Source organism: Gastrolobium bilobum, unplaced genomic scaffold (genome assembly GCF_033153095.1).
Source record: "Gastrolobium bilobum isolate Gb01-03AN ecotype WA unplaced genomic scaffold, APGP_CSIRO_Gbil_v1 utg2530, whole genome shotgun sequence".
In the NCBI taxonomy this organism is placed as follows: domain Eukaryota; kingdom Viridiplantae; phylum Streptophyta; class Magnoliopsida; order Fabales; family Fabaceae; genus Gastrolobium; species Gastrolobium bilobum.
Genome location: NW_026899712.1, coordinates 723,406 through 746,783, shown reverse-complemented (window position 1 = coordinate 746,783; position 23,378 = coordinate 723,406). Strand labels below are relative to the sequence as shown.

The 23,378-nt window shown below is 34.4% G+C and overlaps 3 protein-coding genes across 7 annotated transcripts; 1 reads left to right on the top strand and 2 right to left on the bottom strand.

Annotated features, from left to right (window-relative positions):
* Positions 1–340: 340 nt before the first annotated feature.
* On the bottom strand, positions 341–5,195 carry LOC133292838 (pentatricopeptide repeat-containing protein At1g69290-like). Of its 3 annotated transcripts, none has more exons than XM_061491301.1 (3): positions 3,023–5,195; positions 1,053–1,763; positions 341–813 (listed from the first exon to the last, which is right to left on the bottom strand). In XM_061491301.1, the coding sequence occupies exon 1, from the start codon at positions 5,116–5,118 to the stop codon at positions 3,133–3,135; it is 1,986 nt and encodes a 661-aa protein (XP_061347285.1). In that variant the 5' UTR covers positions 5,119–5,195; the 3' UTR covers positions 341–813; positions 1,053–1,763; positions 3,023–3,132. The 3 variants fall into 3 exon arrangements, with proteins under 3 accessions (XP_061347285.1, XP_061347284.1, XP_061347283.1); XM_061491300.1 differs by having other exon boundaries at positions 1,593–1,763; XM_061491299.1 differs by lacking the exon at positions 1,053–1,763.
* A 6,301-nt stretch (positions 5,196–11,496) lies between these two features.
* LOC133292852 (protein root UVB sensitive 3-like) lies at positions 11,497–18,498 on the top strand. Of its 3 annotated transcripts, XM_061491327.1 has the most exons (15): positions 11,497–11,694; positions 11,786–11,843; positions 11,966–12,025; positions 12,119–12,157; positions 12,250–12,312; positions 12,520–12,576; positions 12,767–12,830; positions 14,247–14,330; positions 14,633–14,715; positions 14,830–14,959; positions 15,570–15,662; positions 16,938–17,076; positions 17,445–17,485; positions 17,580–17,767; positions 17,984–18,498. In XM_061491327.1, exons 1-15 carry the CDS (start codon positions 11,558–11,560, stop codon positions 18,077–18,079), a joined length of 1,332 nt encoding a protein of 443 aa, XP_061347311.1. In that variant the 5' UTR covers positions 11,497–11,557; the 3' UTR covers positions 18,080–18,498. The 3 variants fall into 3 exon arrangements, 2 of the variants coding, with proteins under 2 accessions (XP_061347311.1, XP_061347312.1); XR_009748981.1 differs by lacking the exon at positions 17,984–18,498 and having other exon boundaries at positions 16,955–17,076; positions 17,580–17,660; XM_061491328.1 differs by lacking the exons at positions 16,938–17,076; positions 17,984–18,498 and having other exon boundaries at positions 17,580–17,740.
* A 1,243-nt stretch (positions 18,499–19,741) lies between these two features.
* Positions 19,742–23,378, bottom strand: LOC133292842 (pentatricopeptide repeat-containing protein At5g50280, chloroplastic). The gene is made up of 2 exons (XM_061491304.1): positions 22,459–23,378; positions 19,742–21,309 (listed from the first exon to the last, which is right to left on the bottom strand). The coding sequence occupies exons 1-2, from the start codon at positions 23,346–23,348 to the stop codon at positions 20,022–20,024; spliced, it is 2,178 nt and encodes a 725-aa protein (XP_061347288.1). The 5' UTR covers positions 23,349–23,378; the 3' UTR covers positions 19,742–20,021.

Below are 23,378 nucleotides of genomic sequence, written 5' to 3'. Positions count from 1 at the left end.
GGAAAAAATACGTATCATTTTAAATGATGTAAAATTATGTCATTTTAAGTGAGAGAAAAAGATAAATAAAAAAAGAGAGAAAGTGGACAAAAAAATATAAAAGTGTAGATCCCACCTCTTTGTGAAAGTGAAATGATATAAATTGTGTCATTTAAAAGGACAAACACTTTTCCCAGTTTATATTCATCTTTAAGAGCTTTTGGAATGCTGCACAACAACGTGACTCTATAACGAGTTATAGATAATTGAAAATAAAAGAACCGTGCAAATAAAGGCTGAAGACTGAAATGAGATGGAAAAAGAACCAACAAATGGTAAACAGTTGATAAATAAAGGCTGTAAATAACGATGATTCTAACAAATACTCTCAGTTGTCGCATCTGTTGCATTATATATTCAAAAATTTCAAAGACACTTGCCCAAAAAAAGGAAGTGACTCATAACTCCACTTGGCAAAGATATTCTCCAGCTGATACTTCAATCACAGCATCTCTCACCACTTCTATTGACAGCAACTTGATTGCTTTAAGTGAAACATATAGTTATTGACCTTAGTACAAAGTCACTAGAACCTTATCACTGGAACATCAACATAATTGGTGTTTATCTTCTGCCAAACTCTGATTCAAGGGAGAGGACATACAAAAAACAGTGACCATTTATTGATGCACGTTAACAGTTTCTCATATCCTAGAGAACCTCGGTGACATTGAATGGCATAGCACACCCGAACTAAGCCTTAGATATTATAAGTATAGATGTATGTATATCCATTCTGCCCGTGAAGCCCATGAATTCAAACCAGCATCAACTCTGAAAATGTGAGAGCAAAAACAACACCTTAAATTAGGAGAGTCATGGAAAACCAGAGTTAACACTGATGGTTTCAGACTGAAGTTCTCACAGCATTGATGAAAAGGTAATTCATGATGATGAAAGTAAAACAAAATCAGAATATCAGATTTGTGTGAATTTGTTAGCATATACCTAAAAAGGGAAATACAGAATTAGAAAATACATGCATGATAGGCCATGAGCTAGAAATGACATACATTCTGTTGGGCCACAGTTCATTCTGTTTGAGAAAATTTATGATCCCAATGGTAGACTAAGCACTTGTTGAAGGATACGAAGCACAGACTCTTAAGGAAGGGGCCATGTCTATGTTGGACACCTGTTTGCCGCGACTTTGGACATGCGTCAAACAAAATCCAACACTTAATAATGCATGTGGAGTGGACACAACTAATTTTGTTGAGTTACTGTTTCTGTGTCCATATCATGTCTCATATTTGTGTCAGTTTTCTTGTTTTTTACATGAAAGGCATTAGATGAACTTGCACTTTGAAGGGATTAAGTTTGATGTCCAGTGATTGGCTCCCTTTGGCCAACGGGAGTTCTGAGAGATAGTAATGCAACCAACACTTCAAATTTTATACTTGAAAAGAAAAATATCGTAGAAAGGGGTATGCCTCATTTCCTTCTGTTCTATTGGCATGGGTGTATGAGACTTGTAAGAGGTAATAAAACCAATTCCTATGCATGCAGCCTGCAACTAACAAGTTAAGCTTTCAGAATGCATTGATTCTCACCAGGGCAACAATGCATCTTTGACCAAGTTGCCAAGATTTTGATCTTTGTCACTATTTATATTACAGCATTAGGTAAGGTTGGTCTGTGCTTTGTATGCACTTCAAGCCAAACTTACAGGGCTTTTATGTGAGAGGACATCTTGGAGATAAAAGCTGGCCTGCACCTAACAACTAAAGATTTTGGAATGAATTAATTCTTGACAAGAACAATTTAGAAACAAGGTAATACAATTTAAGACTGGTATGGTACAAAGTATGCATTTTTAAAAATAAATAAATAAATTATATAAACTATTTTTCTCTACTTTTCCATTTTTTTTTTTTTAAAGTTTTTATCATGACCATCCCTATATCTAAAAGTAAATAATCTCTTTTATGTGTTGTGCTAAAATTGTTGATTTCAAATCCTAAGGTTGAATACTTAAATGCGGAAGTTCCAATTACAAGAGATCTCAACTGTGTAAATTCAAAGGTAAGACTTTGCTTTACCACCCAAGCTATCACAAGTGAAAGTCAGTGTCCAAGTGGGTGAATATATATATGACCCCATCCTTTGGACCCAATTGAACAAAAGGTTCAACATCATTGGTCCCATATCCACTTGTCCATGTTACATTCATCTGATTTTTAGTTCAAAATGAGACTTTTAAAACAAACAAAGCATTTAAGAAAAAAGAAAAGAAAAGTAAATGGAACAGCAGCGTTATGATGATTTCTTTCTTCCCATACATTTGCTTATGTAGGAACTTCCTTATCATTGTTATGTCATGTATCTGAGTTTTATGCACTAGAACAGAAGAAATTGAACTTACCTCATTCCATAACTTTTCCAGTGCCAGGTGAGAGTAAACTTGTGCATTTGGATTTTCAAAAGCTATTTTATTAAACATTGTCACTCGCTTTGGTATCATGCAATAAATGGAAACAAGTAAGTAATTGCATTGTGTTAGGAACTGGAGTCAAGAATTAGGAATTGAGAGTGAACAAATTGAATCTTTATTGCTTGTAACTCTACTATGTCTGATGGTATTTAATATGCCTTAGGGTTACCGGTCACTTGAACCTTCATAAATGGTTAGGAAGAAAGCAGTCAACCTATAACTATGTTTTTCATCTTTGGAGAATATTGAAATTATGTATGTATAAGCAGTTCATAGATCCAGTGTGCTTAGACTTCCTATGTACAAGAAGACAGCTGAGGACAACAACCAACAACAAAAAAAGGAAGAAAAAAATGATTTACATTAGCCCAAAATGCAATAATTATCTGGATAAACTTATTAAAAGAGTGTCAATTAATTGCTTTGCATAACATCAGAAAGAAGAGAATATGACCTTGTTGAGCAGGACCCACCAAGCCCAAATTGAATGTTGTTATCCAAGAAAATAAAAAATTGAAGTGCTTCAAAGTTTGTGAAATTGAGACTCACTTCTTGAAAGAACATGTAATGTTGAATCCTTCCTCAACCGTTGTTTTGAGTTGTTTCTTCCAGACGTGATGGTTTAATCCTTGAGATAAGAAGTAGCCAGTGTTTAAAGTTCATGCATTTAAGCCAACCCAATTTTTGAAAGCAATAAGTGATTCCATTTTTCTGAAACTTCTTTTTCTTAACTTTGCCACTTTGAGCTTTTTATGGGTCTCCATGAATGCTTGTTTGTATCTCCACTTATCAACAAAAATTTTCATCTCATTAGATTTCTCCACAACTTGCATAACAGCATCAAAGAAACCTCCCTTGACCATAGCATACAGGAATGCATCAACCAGATTGTGGTCAAATTTGATCCCCTTCTGCCCATCTGCTGATAGCTTTCGCTTAACCTCATTCCACAACATCAGTACAACAAAATATTTCTCTGCCAACACATACCCATTAATCAGGGACAAGTATGTCTGGTCATTTGGCTCAAATTGCAGGAATATCATCCTTCTGAAAGTCCTTCTTGCATCTTCTAGCCTCCCAGCTTTACAGAAAGCATGGATGATAGAATTCCAATCATGAGTACCTACTTCAATCCGAGGATCCTCAACTACCTCATCCAAGAAAGCTGCCATCAACTCAGGTCGATGATTCTCCATCAAACCCGTCATTATAGTTAAGTAACTCCCTTTCAAGTCAGGAATCCTTGCCTCTCTCATGTCCCTAAACAGCGAAAATGCTGACTGAAAATCTTGGCTAGACATGGATGCTTCTACCAGAGCATCATAGGTTTCCGCATCCAACTGAAGACCTGAACTACTGATCTCCATCACCAATTGAGTAGCCTCAGCAGTTCGATTTTCTTTGCAGTAAGCCTTCAAGATTGGTACATAGACCCCAAGACCCACAGAGCCTCCCAGAGCATTTATTTCATCAAGAATGCTATGAGCTTTGTCTGATAGCCCAATACTAACACATGCATTAACAATACCATAACCTATAGAGTTATCAACTATGATATTTGAAGGCTCTAGCTTCTGAGCTTCAATAATCAAATTAGCTAATCCTTTTATATTTCCCTTCTGAAGACATTCCTTAACTACTGCACTGAAAGTTTCTCCACAAAAATTCCAATCTTTGCCATCCCCATCATTCAAACTACTGAGAATAGTTGACTCCACGGAAGCTAAATTGCCTGACTTAACATACCCATTAATCAAATTAGTATAGAAACCCTTCTTATTTGAGCAACCAAACCCAGCCATTAAAACTTCTAACTCATTTATCTTTTCTTGTAACCCCTTCAATGCATACAAATAACCAAGAAATCCAAAACTCAATTCATCTGGTCTAACACCCAGATTTGACATGGCTCCAACAACTCTCTCAGCATCACTCAATGATTCAAGCTCACAACAGCAACCTTCCAGTGCTGCATTACAAGCAGAAACATCAGGTTTCATGAATTCCAGCTTCTCATCCAAAGCAACCCTACAGCACTCTTCAAAAACCCTCAAGAAAGCAGCAAGGTTACCATTCTTCCTGCAAATCTCAACAAGAACATTGCCCCAAACAGAAAAAGGAACAAAAAACCTGTTCTTGAACATGCACCTGACAAGGGCAAAAGCAGGGGCAGCAGTGTTGGCACACCTCATGGAATCAAGCATGACATGAACAGTATCAAAATCAAGAACCATAGGGTTCCTCTCCATGAGGTAGACCACAGAGGCAAAAGCTCTCTTGAGGTTGTGAATGTCACCATGAGAGGACAAGTGGGTGATGAGGGAATTTGTGAGGGGCTTAGTGGGGAAGGCTTGGTGAGTGGTGAGGGCCTTGAAGGACTTCCAAGCCTCATCAGTGTCACTTGTGATTAGGGATTTGTGAAGGGTGGTTTGCAAGGTGGCTACTTGGTCATTGGTGAGGGATTGTGGTGGGCAAGTTGGAAGCTTGTGGGGTTCTTCTTCACAAATGGGTTGGTTCTTGTTCTTATTCTTGTTCCTGCTGAGGGCAAACACTGAAGGTTGAAGAAAGGAGTAAAGGCTCGGGATTTCAGGTGTGGATGACAATGGTCTTTGGGGAATAAAGCACAAAACTTTTTTGGCCATTCTTGATAAAGCATCTACCTTGATCCAATGGGTTTTCTCAGTTTTCGTTTTCCATTTGTTTTTTTTCTCCCTGTTTGCAATTGATCAGCAGGTTAGAGATTGTCGAGAGTTCATGTCCTTCTTGTGTCGTTTTAATATTTGTGATTTCAAAATTATATAATTTTCTTTCATTTTAATGTAACATGTGTATTGCATAGGGTTTTTGACATACGGTCGATGTACCCACAAAAATACGTGTAGTGTTTATATTGAAAATAAAATATACAAAAAAAAAAATCTTTGTCGTATCATATATGGTGTTGTGTTAATACAAATTTGATTCATATTTTTTTATTTTTTTAAATTTGACCTATTTTTGTTGTCAATTACCATTTTGACCTATGGTTTACATGTTATTCGTGTTGTATTATATCAATCTATAAAAAATTAATATCGCATTCATATTAAAGATTCTCACATGAATAAAAATTTATGTCGTGTTTATGTTATGCATTTATATCATATCAAATTCGTATTATGCGGATCTATTTTGATATCTTTTTGCATAACTGAGGAGAGAGAAAAAAATTGTACATAAAAAAGAAGGTAATCAAATATAAAAATATAATTATTTTATTTAAAATAGCATAAAATTATGTCTTTTAAAATTATAAATATTTTTCCTTTAAATGATTTAGATTTTCACTAACATGTACGTTACTTTTTTTTGTTTTTATTAAACAAATATAATTTAAATATCCAATATCGTCTCATCTTAATTAGACCAATAAATTTAAAATTATGTAAATGATAGTTATAAATTTTGTTTTTAAATAAAAAATTATATTAAGGAAGGATAGAGAGGTTTACCAAAAAAAAAAGGAAGGATAGGAGACCTCATTAAAAATTCATGATTAGATTATATATTACCTGGAGGAGACATGTGAATTGAGCTCAATTCACATCAAAATGGATAAAAAGTTTGATAAGTGTATTAACCTTCATTGGCATCCTTTGACTTTCTTTTCCGAAGAAATGTCATTGAACATATTGTTATATATTTAGTAATAAAAATATTAATGGAGAAATCACAAATGATATTATAATTCTAAGGAAAGAAAAAAGGGGTGATATTTTAGTTATGTTAATTACTGACATGATATTTTTTCCTTAGATCTTATTATTCACGTGAGTTTTTTTTTTTTTTTTAAACATAGTATTTTTAAAGTTAACTATACACATTTTTTGGTGCTTTGTTTTACTAAGTTTGACCTTATGTTTGGATTTTCTTATTAATGAAATGGAATGGAACAAGAGAAAAAAAATTGAATGGTGCAGGGGAGGAATGACAAAATGTTGTTCTCTTATTTGAAAGATTAATGAGGGAATTGAACCAAACTGAATTACCTTATTTGAGATTTTTTTTTTGATACATTGAGAATTAATTATAAATTAACGGAATAAAATATAAAATACTTATATTTGACTTGTAAAAGTTTGCTTTTCTATTTAGGAAACAAAACTTGGTTTTTGAAAGGAAGAGAATGAGACTATATAAAAAGGCCTCTTTGATTTCTGTTTTATAGTTTTTATTTTTATTTTTTAAAAAAAATTTATTTAATAGTGAATGTTTTGCGACAACAATTCTAAAAGCAATATTTTCTTTGTAATTTTTAGAATAGAAATTAGATAAATTATAAAGGAAAAAAATTTCAAACCATCCTTCCTAAGTAACAACTAGAGGTGTTCATTAACGGATCTAAACCAATTCAAATCGCGGTGACCGAACCGAAAAATCAATAACTGAATAAATCGAAAACTGAAAAACCGAAAAAAAAATCGGTAAATTTTAATTGGATTGAATCGATTGATGAAAACTGATCCAATCCAAACTATTCCAATATATTAATTTCCCTCTACCTACTTGGGTATTTCTCCAATTATAGCCAAAAAATTTCTAAACCCAAGACCCATTAACCCATCAACTAAATCCAAGAAAAAATATAGTCACATCTCATCAACAAAATTTTATCTTTGTAGAGCTTCATATTTCATTGTCTAAAAAAAAACTATATTATAGTTTACTAATGCTTTTGTATTTCAAAAAAAATAAAATACAAAGTCAATATATACAAAAGATGTTATTTGCACAATAATCATGAAATAAATTTAGGATTTAAAAAAAATAAAAAATCGATCCAATCCAAACCGAAAAAATTGGATTAGATCGGATCGGATCGGATTTGAAAAAAAACTCAAACCGAATGGATGATTATACGATCAAACCGAAGGAATTGGATCAGATGATTTTTGCTTCCAAAACCGATCCAATCCAGACCGCGAACACCCCTAATAGCGACATAGAAATTATATATTACATACTTATGTTTATCTTGCATACTAATTTCTAAATGATAGATGTTATACATCTTGTATAATGGACAAAATTGTCGTGGGATATTTACCAAACTGACACCCCTTTAATAAAAATTTACCGGATTGTCACGTCAAGAATTTTTTTTGCTAAAATGCCATGTCACAATCCCGCTAGTCTAACAAGCGGGAATGAATTGGACACGGGGCAACGTCTGAATGGTGAACCATTCTAGCTAAGCAGCCCAGCTCGAATGACAGAATGCAGACACGTGGCAAAAGTACAGTCATTCTATGCAAAAGTACAAAACACCCGTACTTTTATCATGTGTTAGCATTTTGTCATTCGCGTTGGGCTGTCCAGCTAGAATGGTTGACCATTCAGACGTTGCCACGTGTCCAGTTCATTTCCGTTTGTCGGACCAGCGGAATTATGACGTGGCTTTTTTTCAAAAAAAATTTCTGACATAGCAATTCGGTAAATTTTTACATAAAAAGTGACAATATGGTCATTGTCCCAGAAAGTCTGTGCCAGCAGCCGCGGTAAGACAGAGGATGCAAGCGTTATCCGGAATGATTGGGCGTAAAGCGTCTGTAGGTGGCTTTTTAAGTTCGCCGTCAAATCCCAGGGCTCAACCCTGGACTATAATGGGTTCAATATTGTTCAAATCATATTAGTTAGATAATTAATAAATCAATGAATATATATATAAAAAATATCTTAAGTACGCCATAAATAAGATGGTCGTATTGGGCCTTCTTTGTTTTGGCATTGACTTCAAGGCAATGTCAACTTATACGAAGGTTCTTAGAAGTTTTGTTTTTATGTAGAATATAAGGTAATATGAATGAACATTATAATTGTTGTAGGTAAATAAGTGTATGCAATTGCTTACGATAGCATTTATGCAGTTTAAGGGCTCGTTTAAATAAAATTAATTTGGGTGATGCAATTTGCCCAGTTTGCAACCAAGAAGTTGAAAGCACTTTATATTTGTTAAGAGAATGCTCGTTAATCAAAAATGTCTGGTTAAAGTTGTCCCCTCAATTGGCTGTTCTTTTTTCTTTGATCTTAACTTGCAGGATTGGGTAATGTCAAATTTAAAGAACTTCTCTACATGTTATTTTAACTTATAATGGACGTTGTTATTTGGTGTAATGTGTTGGAAAGCTTGGTCATGGAGAAATGAGATTCTTCACATTGCAGGAGGAATAGAAAACAGGTATAAAATAGAGATTATAATTTCATATGCTAAGGAGGTGCTTTTAGTTTGTGAATCGGATAACAAAGGGATTTGTGATAGATCTATTCCACTAAACATGATTAGGTGGGAGCCTCCTGAGTCCTGAGTATGGGTGGATAAAAATAAATATCGATGGGGCTTCCAGAGGTAACTCGGGTAGAACTGCTTGTGGTGGTCTGATTCGTGGTTCAGACGGTAAGTGGTTGGAAGCTTTCTCTTACAGGGTGGGTTACTGCAATGTAATTACTGTTGAATTGTGGGGTATCCTAAAAGGGATGGAGAGAGCTTGGGTAGGTGGATGGAGGAAGATTATTATTGAAAGTGATTCAATTTATGCTATCACTCTGCTCACCAAATCAGGTGATGCATCCTATGAGTCTCATTTAGTGACTCGTATACGGGAATGACTTTTAAAAAATTGGTCGGTTCGATTGTTACATTCTTATAGAGAAGGTAATGTTTGTGTGGAATAGTTAGCTAATCTTCTGCTGGAGAATTCGGATTAAGAAGATTTTATTTTATTTCAATTTCCCCCTCGTAAGATTAGATGGTTGTATTTTTTTGATTTTAACTCTGTTCACAGGGTTAGACATTCCCTTATGTAATTTTTACTTTTGTGTTTTGTTTTGGGGCATAGCCCCTCACAAAAAGGGGCTCGTTTTGTGAATAAAATATAGATGATATGATATGATAGATTATCATATTTGACTCTTATGCTCGATAAGTTAAAAGGACATGATAAACTTATCATGTAAACTCATTTTATCATACTCACAATCTGAGAGGCAATCATAATGAATGCTTGGGGTTATGTTTGAATATGGTAGGATATGAACATAGCTATCACTATTTAGCCCCCGCAATCGAGCACCATTAACAATGATGCCATCGCCACTACCATTGTCATGAACCACTATCACCATCGTCCCACACCCACTATCAGTATCATTGTTACCACCATCATCACAACCACCTAACAATCAATTCAAAACATTTTTAAAAATTTAATTGGTCAAGGTATATATTTTTTAGTTTGGAAAAATTTAATAAGTTCTTTTATGTATTTTAATATATTTTATTTAAAATTATGATTTTTATTTTTTTAATAATTTAAATAGAAACTAATGTATAAAATAAGTTAAAAGAAGAAATAGTTTAAAAATTAATTATAAAAATAAACTATATAAAATTTTGTTACAAAGAATATTTTTCTTCATTTATATAATTTTGTACATTATTTTTTTCACGTCAAACTTAGGATAAGGTGGCGTTATATTATTAGATTGTTTATGACTTTATGGAATGTACATGAGACACGGAACATGGTATAAACTCAAAAAAACCCATGTTATTTCCTATTCTTATAATATTCTATTCCCCTAAAATCTAAATGTTAAAAGAAAAATAACTTCAAATGATAAAATCAATATCATTCTCGTGCCAAAAAATTGCTTATTATTTTATTTCCTCTTAAAAGGATAAAATCATCATTCCTCTTATAACATTGTATTAATTACAAGTATAATAAAATTATGGTCAAAATTCACAATAAAAAGAACAAGCCTGAAAAAACCTCTTATTCATTAAGCCCCATAAACCATTATTTTCCATGTACACTGGTATTATAAGTGGAAATAGAGCTTTCCACTTTTCAAAATGACTAGTGATAAGAATTGTTACAATTTAGTAAATAGCTAAATGCTTCTTTAGCCACCGCAATTCCATTGATAATACTGGCAACTACAATTGATATCAGAGAAAATATTAATCAAAGCTCTCATGAATGTACTTAAAAATCACAAAAGGAGTGTGATATGAGCTTGATTCATATATAAAAGAATTATGTCATCGGATTCGATCACATTAAATTACTTGGCTATTCCTATTTTCCCACGTTTGAAAATCATATTAGCCACATTAAATTATTTTCGGTTAAATTACTTAAATTTATTTGAATTTACAATCAAATGAAAGATAATTATATTTTGATATTAAACTAATTTTTTTAATTTTTAATTTATTTTCCCACGTTTTTTTAAAGCATGGTATTTTTTTAATTTAAAGTTAACTATATATTTGTTTTTTGGATACTGTGTTTTACTCAACTTGTGTTTGGATTTTTTTCATCAATAAATTGGAATGAAACAAGTTGAAAAAAAAGGGCTTGAACTCTTACCAAAAAAAGAAAAGAAAAGGGCTTGAACAAACTCAATTCCATTATTTTAGAGTTAATAGTAGGCAAAAAAAAGTTTATGATGTTACTTTAGATAACTTTATCTAATGTTCATTGAAACGATATCGTTTTGGATTGAAAAATTAAAAAATTAGAATTATAAAGACTATTATAACGCTGAAATAAATTAAAATTACAAAAATACCATGATTTTTGTCCCAAAACAATGTCGTTTTGATGAACATTAGATAAAGTTATCTAAAGTAATTTTAGGAAAAACAAACCCTTAGTAATAAGGGAAAAATGTTTGTACACACAATTTATATTCTTTTATTATCACAAAGAGGTGGGACCCACACCTTTATATTTTTTTGTCCACTCTCTCCTCCTTTATCTATCACTTTCTTTCACTTAAAATGATACAAATTTACATCCTTTAAAATAATACACATTTTTCCCTAATAATAAATCAACAAAATAAAATATAAAATACTTACATTTGACTTAAAAAGTTTACTTGTACGACGTGTGAAGTAAGGTGTACAAATTTACCTGTCAAAGTCACTTGAGTTTTTAAGATTCCATAACAACCTCCGAAGTCATCATAGGTTTGGAACTTCACCGATCCTTCATTGTCTCTTCTAACTCCTTTAGTTCACTTCATCTGGGAATGAAACCATTGCCCCAAAAATCATCATCTTATTCTAGAAAGACCATAACATTGGAAGAATGGAATGGTTCATCATCCGCAAAGCTCTCAAAAACTTTCACCATCAAGGCTTCATCTTCCTCTGTCTCTATTCAAAGGTTCTTCCTTCCCTTTTTCCCATCATCATCACCCAATTTTCTCTTTCTCTCTATTCACACTTCTCTTGTTTTTATTTCTCCTTTTACACAGATCTGGTGCCCGCTTCACACATGTTTGGAGACGATTACTTCAGGCATTTGTCCCTGAGGCAAGTTTCTATTTTTAACTCGAAATTGTGTAAACCACTACTATATCAGTATGTGCTTGTTCTTTTGGTTCATCATTGTAAAAAAGGGTTTATGTTTTTTCTTGTTATTTGATTACATACAGGGTTTTCCTAGCAGTGTGACTGCAGATTATGTTCCTTTTCAAATATGGGATTCGTTGCAGGTAACTGTACTATGAAGAAAAATGGTGATTAAGTTATTATTATATCAAAACAATGTTATTGTTCTCGAGTTAATTATGGATTCAATATGGCAGGGCCTTTCAACGTATATAAGGACCATGCTTTCTACCCAGGTAAGGCATTGTTTCACTGTAATTTTGTAGTATTTTTTGTCATGCACAGATCAGAATAGTACATGATGAGTGGTCAACAAAATCCCTTTCAGGCTCTACTGAGTGCTATTGGGGTTGGCGAGAAATCAGCTACAGTCCTTGGTGCTACTTTTCAGGTACCTACTAGTTATATTCTGTATTTACTTGATTAATGACTGAACCCTGGTTTGTAAGATCGGGCTTGGGAGACGAAGCCTCAAGCCTTTTGTGTGCGGCGCGTTCGTGCTTTGTTTATTTATTTATTTACTTTGGTGCATAGCCTTTTGTGTTTCTTAGGCTGCAATGTATTGACAATATGATATTGAACATTGAACTATTTCCAGTGGTTTTTAAGGGATCTAACTGGCATGCTTGGAGGAATCTTATTCACATTCTACCAGGTCTGCATCTCTCATGCAAAAATATTTCTTCTTCCATATTAATTTTGAACTGAAATATGCATTACTAACTTTATCTGGATCATCCTACACTTGGTTGTATACATATGCCGATTCACTCCTCTCAAAATGATTCTATAATCATGTTCTTTTAACTGTATTTCAATTTTTCCATTTTTCCCATATGCTGCAGGGATCAAATCTTGATAGCAATGCAAAAATGTGGCGTTTGGTTGCAGATTTTATGAATGATCTTGGTAGATTACTTTCATCTTAATCTTTAAATAAAAAATTACACAACCATTTTCTTTATGCAGTCTCTCTCTGAAGTATAGACACTGGCCTATAATAATTCTACACAGTCGAGTCCTAGTTTAATAGTATGTAAATTGAAGGATTGAGATTGGGAATAACTAAAGGGGTGGAAAAGGAAGGGAGCTTGTTTTAGGACTTTTATGGATAGAATCATCTACAAATTCTTCAAAAGAGTATTTTTTTTTCTACCTTAAATCATTTGGGTTCAATATTTACTGGTATATTTTAATTGCTTCCACATAGACCAACATTGAGGCTAAGATGTGCTTCATTCTCTACTTACAACAGAATAACATTGTGCTTAAGCTATTGGGTGAGGCTATATTAATGGATTTATATATCTCTAACATATCCTTTCACACGAGAGCCTATTGGGCTTGAACGGTGGATGATGCATCAGGTCCAGCCTACCTGTGCTAAGAAACTTCACAAGACTTAATTAATTATTAATTAAATGGGGGGGGGGGGGGAAATCAAACCCGTGACACCGAGGCTCTGACACCATAGAAAGAACCAATTCAGCCCAATAGCTTAAGCTTTTGGTGAGGCTATATTAATGGTTTTATATATCTCTAACAATTACAACTAATACCGGATATGTAATTCTATTCCATATTTCCTGCCCTGCCACATTGGAGGAGATTTGTCAATTATATAGTACTAATCAATATACTAATGTTATAATTGGGCTATATTAATGGTAGACGTCATTGCTGCATTGTTGATTATTTAAATGGAAATTTTTGTATTAGCAGGATATAACAGTTGTCATAATGGAGTTAGTATCTTCTTCCCCTAGGAGAGTTAAGGAAGAGAGAGAGACTTCCTCTAGTTTCTGCCAACTGTTACAGTTTAATTTCACAAATTGAAAAAGAAAGAAAAGTCTTTGAAGAAAGCAATATGATCATATATTTGTTTTTTCTTTTTAAAGCTTTATTGAGAACTGCTCATTTTTGGGTGGAATAATGTTTCATGGAAACATTCTTCTGATTATGCATTTGCAATGTCTTCCAAAGCCATTGACTTTGTTGAGTATGATTTATTTGCTGTTCTCAACTGATTTGAATACTGATGCAGATTTGCATATATGAAAGCTTTGATTTTGCATATTGTATGCGGAGCTCATGATATGCACATCTTGTTGGTATATTGATATATTGAGACTATATGCAGAGAAGTTCTATTTGGAATGCTTTACTTGGGAACTAATGTCTAAATCTCTAGTTGTTTGTTTCGTTAAGCTATAACGGAAGCTCATTAGTATCTTTCACTGATGCTGCTCTGTGTTAAATCTGATCTTTCTTATTGCCTTCTTCATATCCGATATTGATTTGATTAGGTTTTTGCATTGATTACAGGAATGCTAATGGACCTCATTTCCCCATTGTTTCCATCAGCTTTTGTGTATATTGTTTGCCTAGGAAGCATATCAAGATCATTCAGTAAGTTCTAACATTTCTGGAAGTACAAAAATACATTAATAACATGATTTGAAATTAATTACTAGCTGTATATTTTTTCGCTTTTTGTTTTGCATGTAAGTAATTTTGTAAGGAGTATAAGTTAATGTCACATTAGATGATCTGACATTTCCTAACAGATTAAGCGGTTTGGCAGAAGTATATGTTTTGATTTATCCAAGATTAGGACATTTTTTATTTATTTTATATCCTGATTGATATTTTATTTGTATCCTAATTTTTTATTTTAATATATTGTCTCTCAAAATATGATTTTGAACTAGCTGGTGTTGCAAGTGGAGCGACTAGAGCAGCTTTGACTCAGCATTTTGCTCTTCAGGATAATGCTGCAGATATATCTGCTAAGGTATAACTTGCATTCATTCTAACTGTTTAGATTATTTGCTGAGAATTAAGTTTTTTGTTCAGTAGGGTGTGTTTTCTTTTTTAAAAAAATTGACTTATAAACATGTATCTATAGGAAGGAAGTCAAGAAACTGTGGCCACAATGATTGGCATGGCTTTGGGAATGCTTGTTGCTCGCATTACCATTGGACACCCACTAGTCATCTGGCTTTCTTTTTTATCTCTGACCCTGTTTCATGTTTATGGTAAATTTATAAATTGCAATTTGTTTTATGCATATCCTTTACGTTATAGAATTGTGAAGAAAAATATGATATTAGGTATAAACCTGTCTCTTGCGTATTGCTTTTGTTGTACAAGCTATAACTAAAAGAAAGAGGGAATCCTTGGGCATATGTACCTTATCAATTAGTAAAAGGAGGTCATAGATTGATGGTATTAGCATGCTGAAAGTGATATAGTTGGTCCATTTCGTCACCAGTGTGTCTGGGACAAATAGATAATCCATTTTTTCCTGGTCACTTCATAGGTAATCTTTGCTTGTTTATACCAACAAATGTTTTAATCTTGTGGAATATTTGTTGGTGGTTTGTGATAGAATGAAGAAGGATTGAATTTCTATTGTCTCATTACATGCTTAAACTTTATAGTTATCACAATTGAAAGCATTGTCTGCTCTCCTTAATTTGATCCCATTTCCTTTGTGAAGTTGAGAGCTCATAATTTTAATCTGAAGTGGATGGATGCCTTTTCCTACGCATATCTTTTTTATTTTCTAAATACACATGTTAAATCTGACCACCAGCATCATATATGAAAACCTGATAATGTAAATGATGTCTCTTTTCCATGCAGCAAACTACCAAGCTGTTCGATGCTTGGCATTGACCTCACTAAACCCTGAAAGGAGCTCTATTCTTTTGCAGCATTTCATGAAGACTGGCCAAGGTATTGTCTGTTATTCTTCTTTGGTTTCTTGTATCCACAATATATCTTTGATGTTAGATATTCCAGTGTGCCATTTTTAATTAGCATAACATTTACCGTATCTTAGAACAAGGTTTTATAACCTCGAGATGATTATACTCTAATTTCAATTGTTTGGAGGTTGTATTTTTAACCCCACCTCCCCAAAACAAGGTTGGCTTGGTAGAGTCAGCATCCTGTCAAGGAAAACGTAATTTCCAACACCTCACGATAGGTACCAGAGAATCAGAGTGAATAAAAAGAAAGTCTGAATGTATATTGGTAATAATTTCTGGGAAATCCAGGTTACAGTATGGTAACTAAAGAAAGAAAATATTACTGGCACACTGGCTCTCCTAATACACCAGAGTTGTCCCAAATTCACTCACCAAATGCCTACCTCCCTGCGTGACCCATTCCCTTTTAATTCTTGACCTCATAACAGAATTCCTATCCCATAACAAAATTCCTTCACGCATTCCCCAATCCTGAGCATAAGTGTCAGCCACCAAGTATAATAGATTGTCTACATCATTGCTTATCCTTCCTAGTGTTGACTCTAGTCACCACATACCTATCAATACCTCCACCTTAAGATTCATCTTGTTCTCAAAGTGAAGGCGACCGGAGATACGGTCTTTCCCCTGGGATCCCATTGTGTGAAATTTAAGGGCCAACTGATGTGTAAAGCATTATAGCTTCCACCGGGATCCCATTTGCTGCCTTCATCTCTCCTACAACAACAAGCGACCACAAAGATGGAATCAAGCCTAAAAACCCCTTGAAGTTTAATAAAATCCAATTAATGATGACAATTCCGCAATTGTCTCACATCAAGTGACTGGGCATGAAAATAATATCTCTTTAACATTAGCCTCAAAAGTACTAATCTTTGAATACAACCTGCAAGCATCATGATAAAGCTGTTCTCCAATGATTCTGTACTTTTGTAGGACTATTGAACTAGTCAATCCCATATATGAATCCATCATATCTTGGATAATGCAATCCCATATATTAATCTTTTTTTCATTATCACTATATATATTAAGGGTTTTATAAGAGTTATGTTGTAGGAAAAATGATTGTGTAATGTTATAGAGATTCGTTTTGTGTGTCGTAATTTTCTTTTTTTCTTTTTTCTTCAAAAATTGTGGGCTCCACAAAATGTTGTGTGTGTAGGAAAGTTTGTTGTATCATGTTAAATGACAAATATAAACCCCATATATTAATGCTTGCGTCTAAACTTTTTGCCAGTTCTCTCCCCTGAACAGGTCTCTTCAAAAGAGCATGTTTTACCCATACAGCTCACTTCATGGAGCTCAAAGAATGCTATTTCTCTGGATACAAAAGTACGTTTAGGCATGAGGATTTCTTCATTTGATAACATGGAAATGTGAGTGGCTTAAATTTGGTCTGTCCCTATTCTTTTAGGAAATAAATCTGTCCTCGGTGCATCAACTATACTTTTGCAACCTTTTCTGATTCACTGCATTATTAGTCTTTTCCTGGATCCCCGGACCAAATGTTATTCGAGGCAATGATCCACTATATTGTGTTATAGCTTGTAATAGCCCAAATCATAATTATACTGTTGTGCTGTGTCATCATTAGCGAACAATGCGCCAAATAGTAACTTGTTCATGATTGAAAACATTAATTAGCTCTTTCCCTGCTATATCATTGGTATTGGCTCAAAGCTTACGCTGTCCATGATTATGGTTTGATTACTGAGCAAATTCTTTTTATATGTGACACTGACAGCCAGGAGCATTTGCTTTCTGCAGTATCTTACTACACAAAAGGTTTACTTCTCCTCGTATTATTTTAACTGCCAACTTTCCCCTCTTCAGCTGAAGGATCAAACCTTACTTCATTCTTTGTTGTTTTTGTGTATAGCCAAGTACTTACTAGTGGAAAGGAAGGGAATCATTAAAGTTATTGTGCATAAAGATTCAAATGCTGCGGATATCCTAAAGTCATTTATTCATGCTCTCGTCCTGGCAAATAATGTTAATAAAAGCAAATCTTTGCACTCAGAAGGCCAAATGTGGATGGATAATCAGTATGAAGTATTTATCCAGAAGGTACTTCTTTAAGCATCTAGTTAAATTCTATTTAGCTTTTTATTTATGTTCTTTGATTTCGTAAAGTTGTGATATACTAATCTTTTCCCTGTTGATGAATATATAAGAATATTTATGATATGGGAATCTGAGTAAATTGATAGAATGCCACCTTCTCTTGCTTGAATTTTATATCCAGTAAGTGGGAGATTAAGTTCACTCTTTTTGTTTGTGCAGCTCAAGTCATTAGGCTGGAAAACAGAACGGCTTCTATCACCTATAATATGGAGGGCAAACTGGATCTATGAACCGTTGGAAGAAAAAGTTGATTAGGGTCATCTCCAGATTTTATACATATAACATTTTTCTAGAGAAGTTGACTAGTGGCAACTCCGGTTGGATTGAGGTTATTTGATGTGGAGTTGAATTTTGATGCTTTTTCCAAAATTGGAGTGGTTATATGGTTGACAATGTTAGCATATGATTTTTTACAAGTTATTTATGATTTCACTGACATTCTGTCAAGATAAAGAAAACTTGACCAGGTTATTCTTGCAATTGCACCCTTATTTCTCTCCTCTACCAGTTTGGAAAGAAAGGAAGGGGAGAGGGTGGTGGTTGGTTGAGTTAGAAGTGCAGTAAAAGCATCGTGGCTTGTGTACATATGCTCTAAGTGAAAAGCTCAGTTAGTGGTTTAAGCCACCGTGTATGACCTTGCTGGAATATCAATTTTTTTTTTTTAAATTATTAAAATTACAGGTTATATTGTTTCAATTTTTCTTATGACTAGTAATCATTTTGGCCGGCTTATTTTCAGCTTCTCTTCTTGAAGAACCGGGCCAAATTATTTTAACCATGGCAAAGTCCAAACAGGCTAATCTCCGGTTGTAGCTTAGAAACAATTGTGTTTTGTATGAAATCAACTTTTAGGGCATTTGGTAGTTGGGATCATTCCATGGTAATTTAATCAAGAAGGATACTAATTGCCATACCAATCATGGTTGCCAATGTTTCTTGTCTTGTTTTTTTAGTTATCAACATGTATCTGTACTATTAATTGCCATACCAATCATGGTTGCCAATGTTTCTTGTCTTGTTTTTTTAGTTATCAACATGTATCTGTACTATTAATTGCCATACCAATCATGGTTGCCAATGTTTCTTGTCTTGTTTTTTTAGTTATCAACATGTATCTGTACTATAGAAGGATGGAACATTGGCAATCATGATTGGTTTTACATTTGGTATGCTTGCTATTTGAATTACCATGGACTGATCCCAAAGTTCAGTCTCCTTTCAGTTTACTTAGTTATGTTCTTGGTGGATACATAGGCACTTCTCTAATTCTTTAGATACCCAATTCAATATACAAACATTCATTTAATAAATCAACAAGGCCTTGGATTGATAAATCCTCATTGAGGCATATGACATATTTTAACTTTGTAAGGAGACTACTCCTTTTTCAAAACTTATAAGTTGAAAAAAAAAAAAACAAAATCTAAGAACTCCGGCTCAAGTGACAACTTGTTTTTCAAATCAAATTCCATCCAAGCCGTTTGGCCTATCTTCATACTTCCATCCTAACCAGAACAAATCAAAAAATTGCCTAATAATCTGATATAAAGTACCAGTGGTTTTACAAAGAGCACCTTCAAGAATCCAAACAACACCAATTGGCAATTTGTCGTGCCCAGCAGTATGAGTACGAGTAGTGGTTTGTCAGCCAAAAAAACAACACAAGATTGAAACTGAATCAGATTGCCAACTCTTACGATAAAGTACGGAAATTTTATGAATATAACAGGCTCTACGGCTGCAACAAACTTTTTCTTAAAAAATAAATAAAAAATAGTGTAGACAAAATGAGTTAGAGAAAAAAGATTTACACGAGTTACAAAGTAATATATGAGGGCTACAGAGCAGCACCAAGGAAAACCATAATCATAATCCAAATCTATCTAAAACATGAATACACATCTATTACTTCATTAATATGTTTCATTTTTGATTGTTTTTCAAATGATGACCACTCCCAATCTCTGCATACAAATATTTTAAATTTTAAACTAGCCCCATCTACCTGAAAAAGAGCTAAATATATTGCTGAATGAAGAAGCTCCTGATGGCATATAGTTAAGGCATATATTGTTTTAAGTTAAAATCAAGAAGCTCCTGATGTCATCCATTTAAAGAAATCAAAAGTGGGTCAAAACTGAATTTACAATTCTTACAGTGCATTGCAGCCTTAACATACTACACATCAATATCAGAACTACCTTGTTTTTACATGTCTTTTCTTGTCCTTCCAGAACTCATCTTTTTTTGTCTTCGCTTTCACAATGCCCATCTTACTATGGATTATACCAGCCAAGGCTCTCCTATCCTTCTTGTTTTTCTTCTTAGCTTTGACATCAAGAATATCCCGAAGCTTCTGGTAAGAATAGGAATCCATCACCTGCCCACTCTTGATCATCTTCTTGTGATAAAAAAATGCTCGCTTAAAATCTCTAACACGAATAAAGGCATATATCATAGTTGAATAAGTTACAGAATCTGGTTTTAATTTAAGAACTGCCATCTCTTTCAACAGCTGTGGCAGCTTTGAGTGTTGCCCTCCTCGTGCATATGCATTCATCAACATATTGTATGTAATCACTGTTGGGTGCAATCCAACCTTCCCAAATTCAGATATTACATCTCTTGCTTCCATGAAGTGACCTTGTTTAGCAAAACCATCAACAAGAGTGTTGAATGTCACCAGTGTTCCTTCAACTTTCTCGCTCCTCATTGACTTCCATATTTTCATCAATGTTTGGGTGTCACCAGCACGCCTAAATGCATCCAGTAAAGCAGTGTAGGTTTCTATAGAAGGTTTAATACCTTCCCTTTGCATGTTTTCAAATGCCGCATAAGCTTTCTCATGCAAGCCACTAACTGAATACGCATGGATCATAGCTGTATAAGAATGTGAAGTAGGCTTTATGCCAACTTTCTTCATCTTCAAGAATGCATCTGCAGCCATGTCACTCATATCTTTCTGCTTCCCATATGCACTGATTAGACAGGTATATGAATGAGCATTTGGCTTCAAGCCAACATCCTGCATTTCTGCCAGCAGCTTCTCTACAATTTTATGTTGCATTCTTCTGCTGTATGCATGCATTAGAATGTTGAAGGTAGCTGCGGTGGGCTTAATCCCTTTAGCTTTCATCTCAACAAAAAGGCCTTCAGCTTCTTCTACATGGTTGGATTTACAATATGCATCCATCAGAGTGTTGTACACAATTGCATTTGAAGAGACCCCTTTCTTCTCCATTTCAGATTGGATGATGAGAGCTTCCCTCATCAGACCCTCAGAACAAAATGACTTTATTAACGCACCTAGGACTTCTTCACTCCATCTGACCCCTTTTCTGTTCATTTTCTCAAAAAATTGCCATGCATCTTTCGCACTACGGCCAATTTTTCTCATAACGGTAACCGTAATCGAGCATGTCACATGATCTGGACGAATATTATCTGTTTCCATTGACTCATACACCTTCCAAGCATCTTCATACCTAAGACAATCAGACAACCTTTAACAATGAACTCTTCCAATATGTGTATTTAAAAGAGGGAGAGAGAGGGGGGGGGGGGGGGGGGGGGATGCTGCCATATACAATGTAAGAACATTTGTCAGAGTAGGGAGAGATGAAAGAACTTTTTCTTTGATGGAGTCCAGAGAAAGGAATTAAATATCTTAATTATGATTATGTTCCTAACTTTTCATAGTTTTAAGTTTGGAAGCAGCACAGGGAACCTAAATAGGTGGGGTTATTTGAAATATCTTAATTCTTTGACAACTACCTACTGAAGTTTTATAAATTTTTTAGTTGTCCATAGGCTACTTAATAACAAACTAACTAAAAGAAAGGACTTCCATCTGCCATAATGGAAAACTAAATTGGTGTGAAGAGACTTGGGTATGGTTTGCTTCAACACCTGGAATAACCAATACCTAGCAAAATCAATCACACCATAACTATTAGCTTCCAATTTTTTTTTTTTTGAAGTTATATTCTATTAAGAAAAGTTATATTTCCACAATTTGGTACCTATAATAAAAAACAGAAACAGACATTTCATAAACAATATACTTCCAGTTCCACTTTTGAAATATAATATACAGAAACAACGGTTTTCCAACACAAAATTAATAATATAGAGCTATGAAACAAAAGTAGAGCCCATTAAGAGAACTAGCAAAGGATGTGAACATCCACCTGACACATCATGCCAAAACTGATGCACGAGTATCAGTACAGTGAATATTCATCTCATAACAATGTCTTGTTTGATCTTTGCTTAACTTTCCAAATGTCATCATTAATCAGAATTCCAGGTAAAGGATGTTGCAGCATGTCATTTCCAGTGTTAAGATTTATAAATGAGAACGAACATGCTTTATACTACTGCTTAGATAACAAGCTTGTAGCACAATGTTCATTTCTTTATTTTTGGAGAGAGGAGAATGATGATTAGAAGAACTACAATGGTGAAACAACTCAACTAGTATACAAGTTAAAATGTGTAATCATCCATCTAAGCAGAAAGAACAAGCTATATGACTTGCATCCTTTGTTGCAACTTATGTCAATCTTCCTAGAACCCACAAAAGCAGCAAGAGAGAAACAAGCAAAGCACATGATTATACAAGAATCTTGTACCTGGCACAAGACAGAAGGCCTGAAATTGCGGCATTATAAACATGAACATCTCTGAACTCCTTGCTAGATGGTAAGTTTCTGAACAAAAGCATCAACTTTTCACCCATCCCTGCTCTTCCCAACAATGGAAACAACAAAGTACAAGCCCGAGGTGTAACAAGTGATGGTTCCTGAAGCCTCATCCACTGAAAGAAGTACAAACAAGACACCAGAAGGTGCTCCTCCCCAAGTAATTCCAAGACCTGCCAACACTCTTTATCACTAACCCTTCCTTCATATTCAGCCAAAGCCTCCTCCAGAGTCAGATTTTGCGGCAAGTTCCTTGCAAGCTGAACAATTTCACCCACTACCCCTTCAGGTAATTCCTTCTTCTGAAACCCCATTTCTTCCTTCTCCTCAACAAACAAGTTGGTTTCCTCCGAACCCATTTCAGCTTCTTCAACAAAGTCGCTGGCTTCCGGAGCAAGATGCCATGAAATGCGACGGTTCTTCTGAATTGTCAATTTTCCTTCTGTTCCAGGGTCTTGGGAGGGAACCCAAGTGCGTGTTTTGAAGAATTTGTAGATTGGATCATCTGGGTCATGTGATTGTTCTTGCTCTTCTTCTTCTTCTTCCTCTTCTTCTATTGCTTCTATGCCTTGTTCTTGTTCTTGTTCTTGTTGTTGGAGATGTTGAAGGAAAATGGGGGTTGTTGAAGAGTGGGTGGCATTAGATGGTGATGCACATAGACAAACGGATAGAGAGAGTGATGAGGTTGGGGTTTTGGAGTGTAAGAGAAAGCAGGGTTTTGAAAGACCAAGAGGGTGAGTGTGGTGTGAAATGGAAGGGTGAAGGAAGAAGATGTTGGAAGAAGAAAGAGGGAGTTTGTGGTGTATGAGGCTCAGAGCCATGCTTTTCTATCTGCAAATGCAAAGGTTACC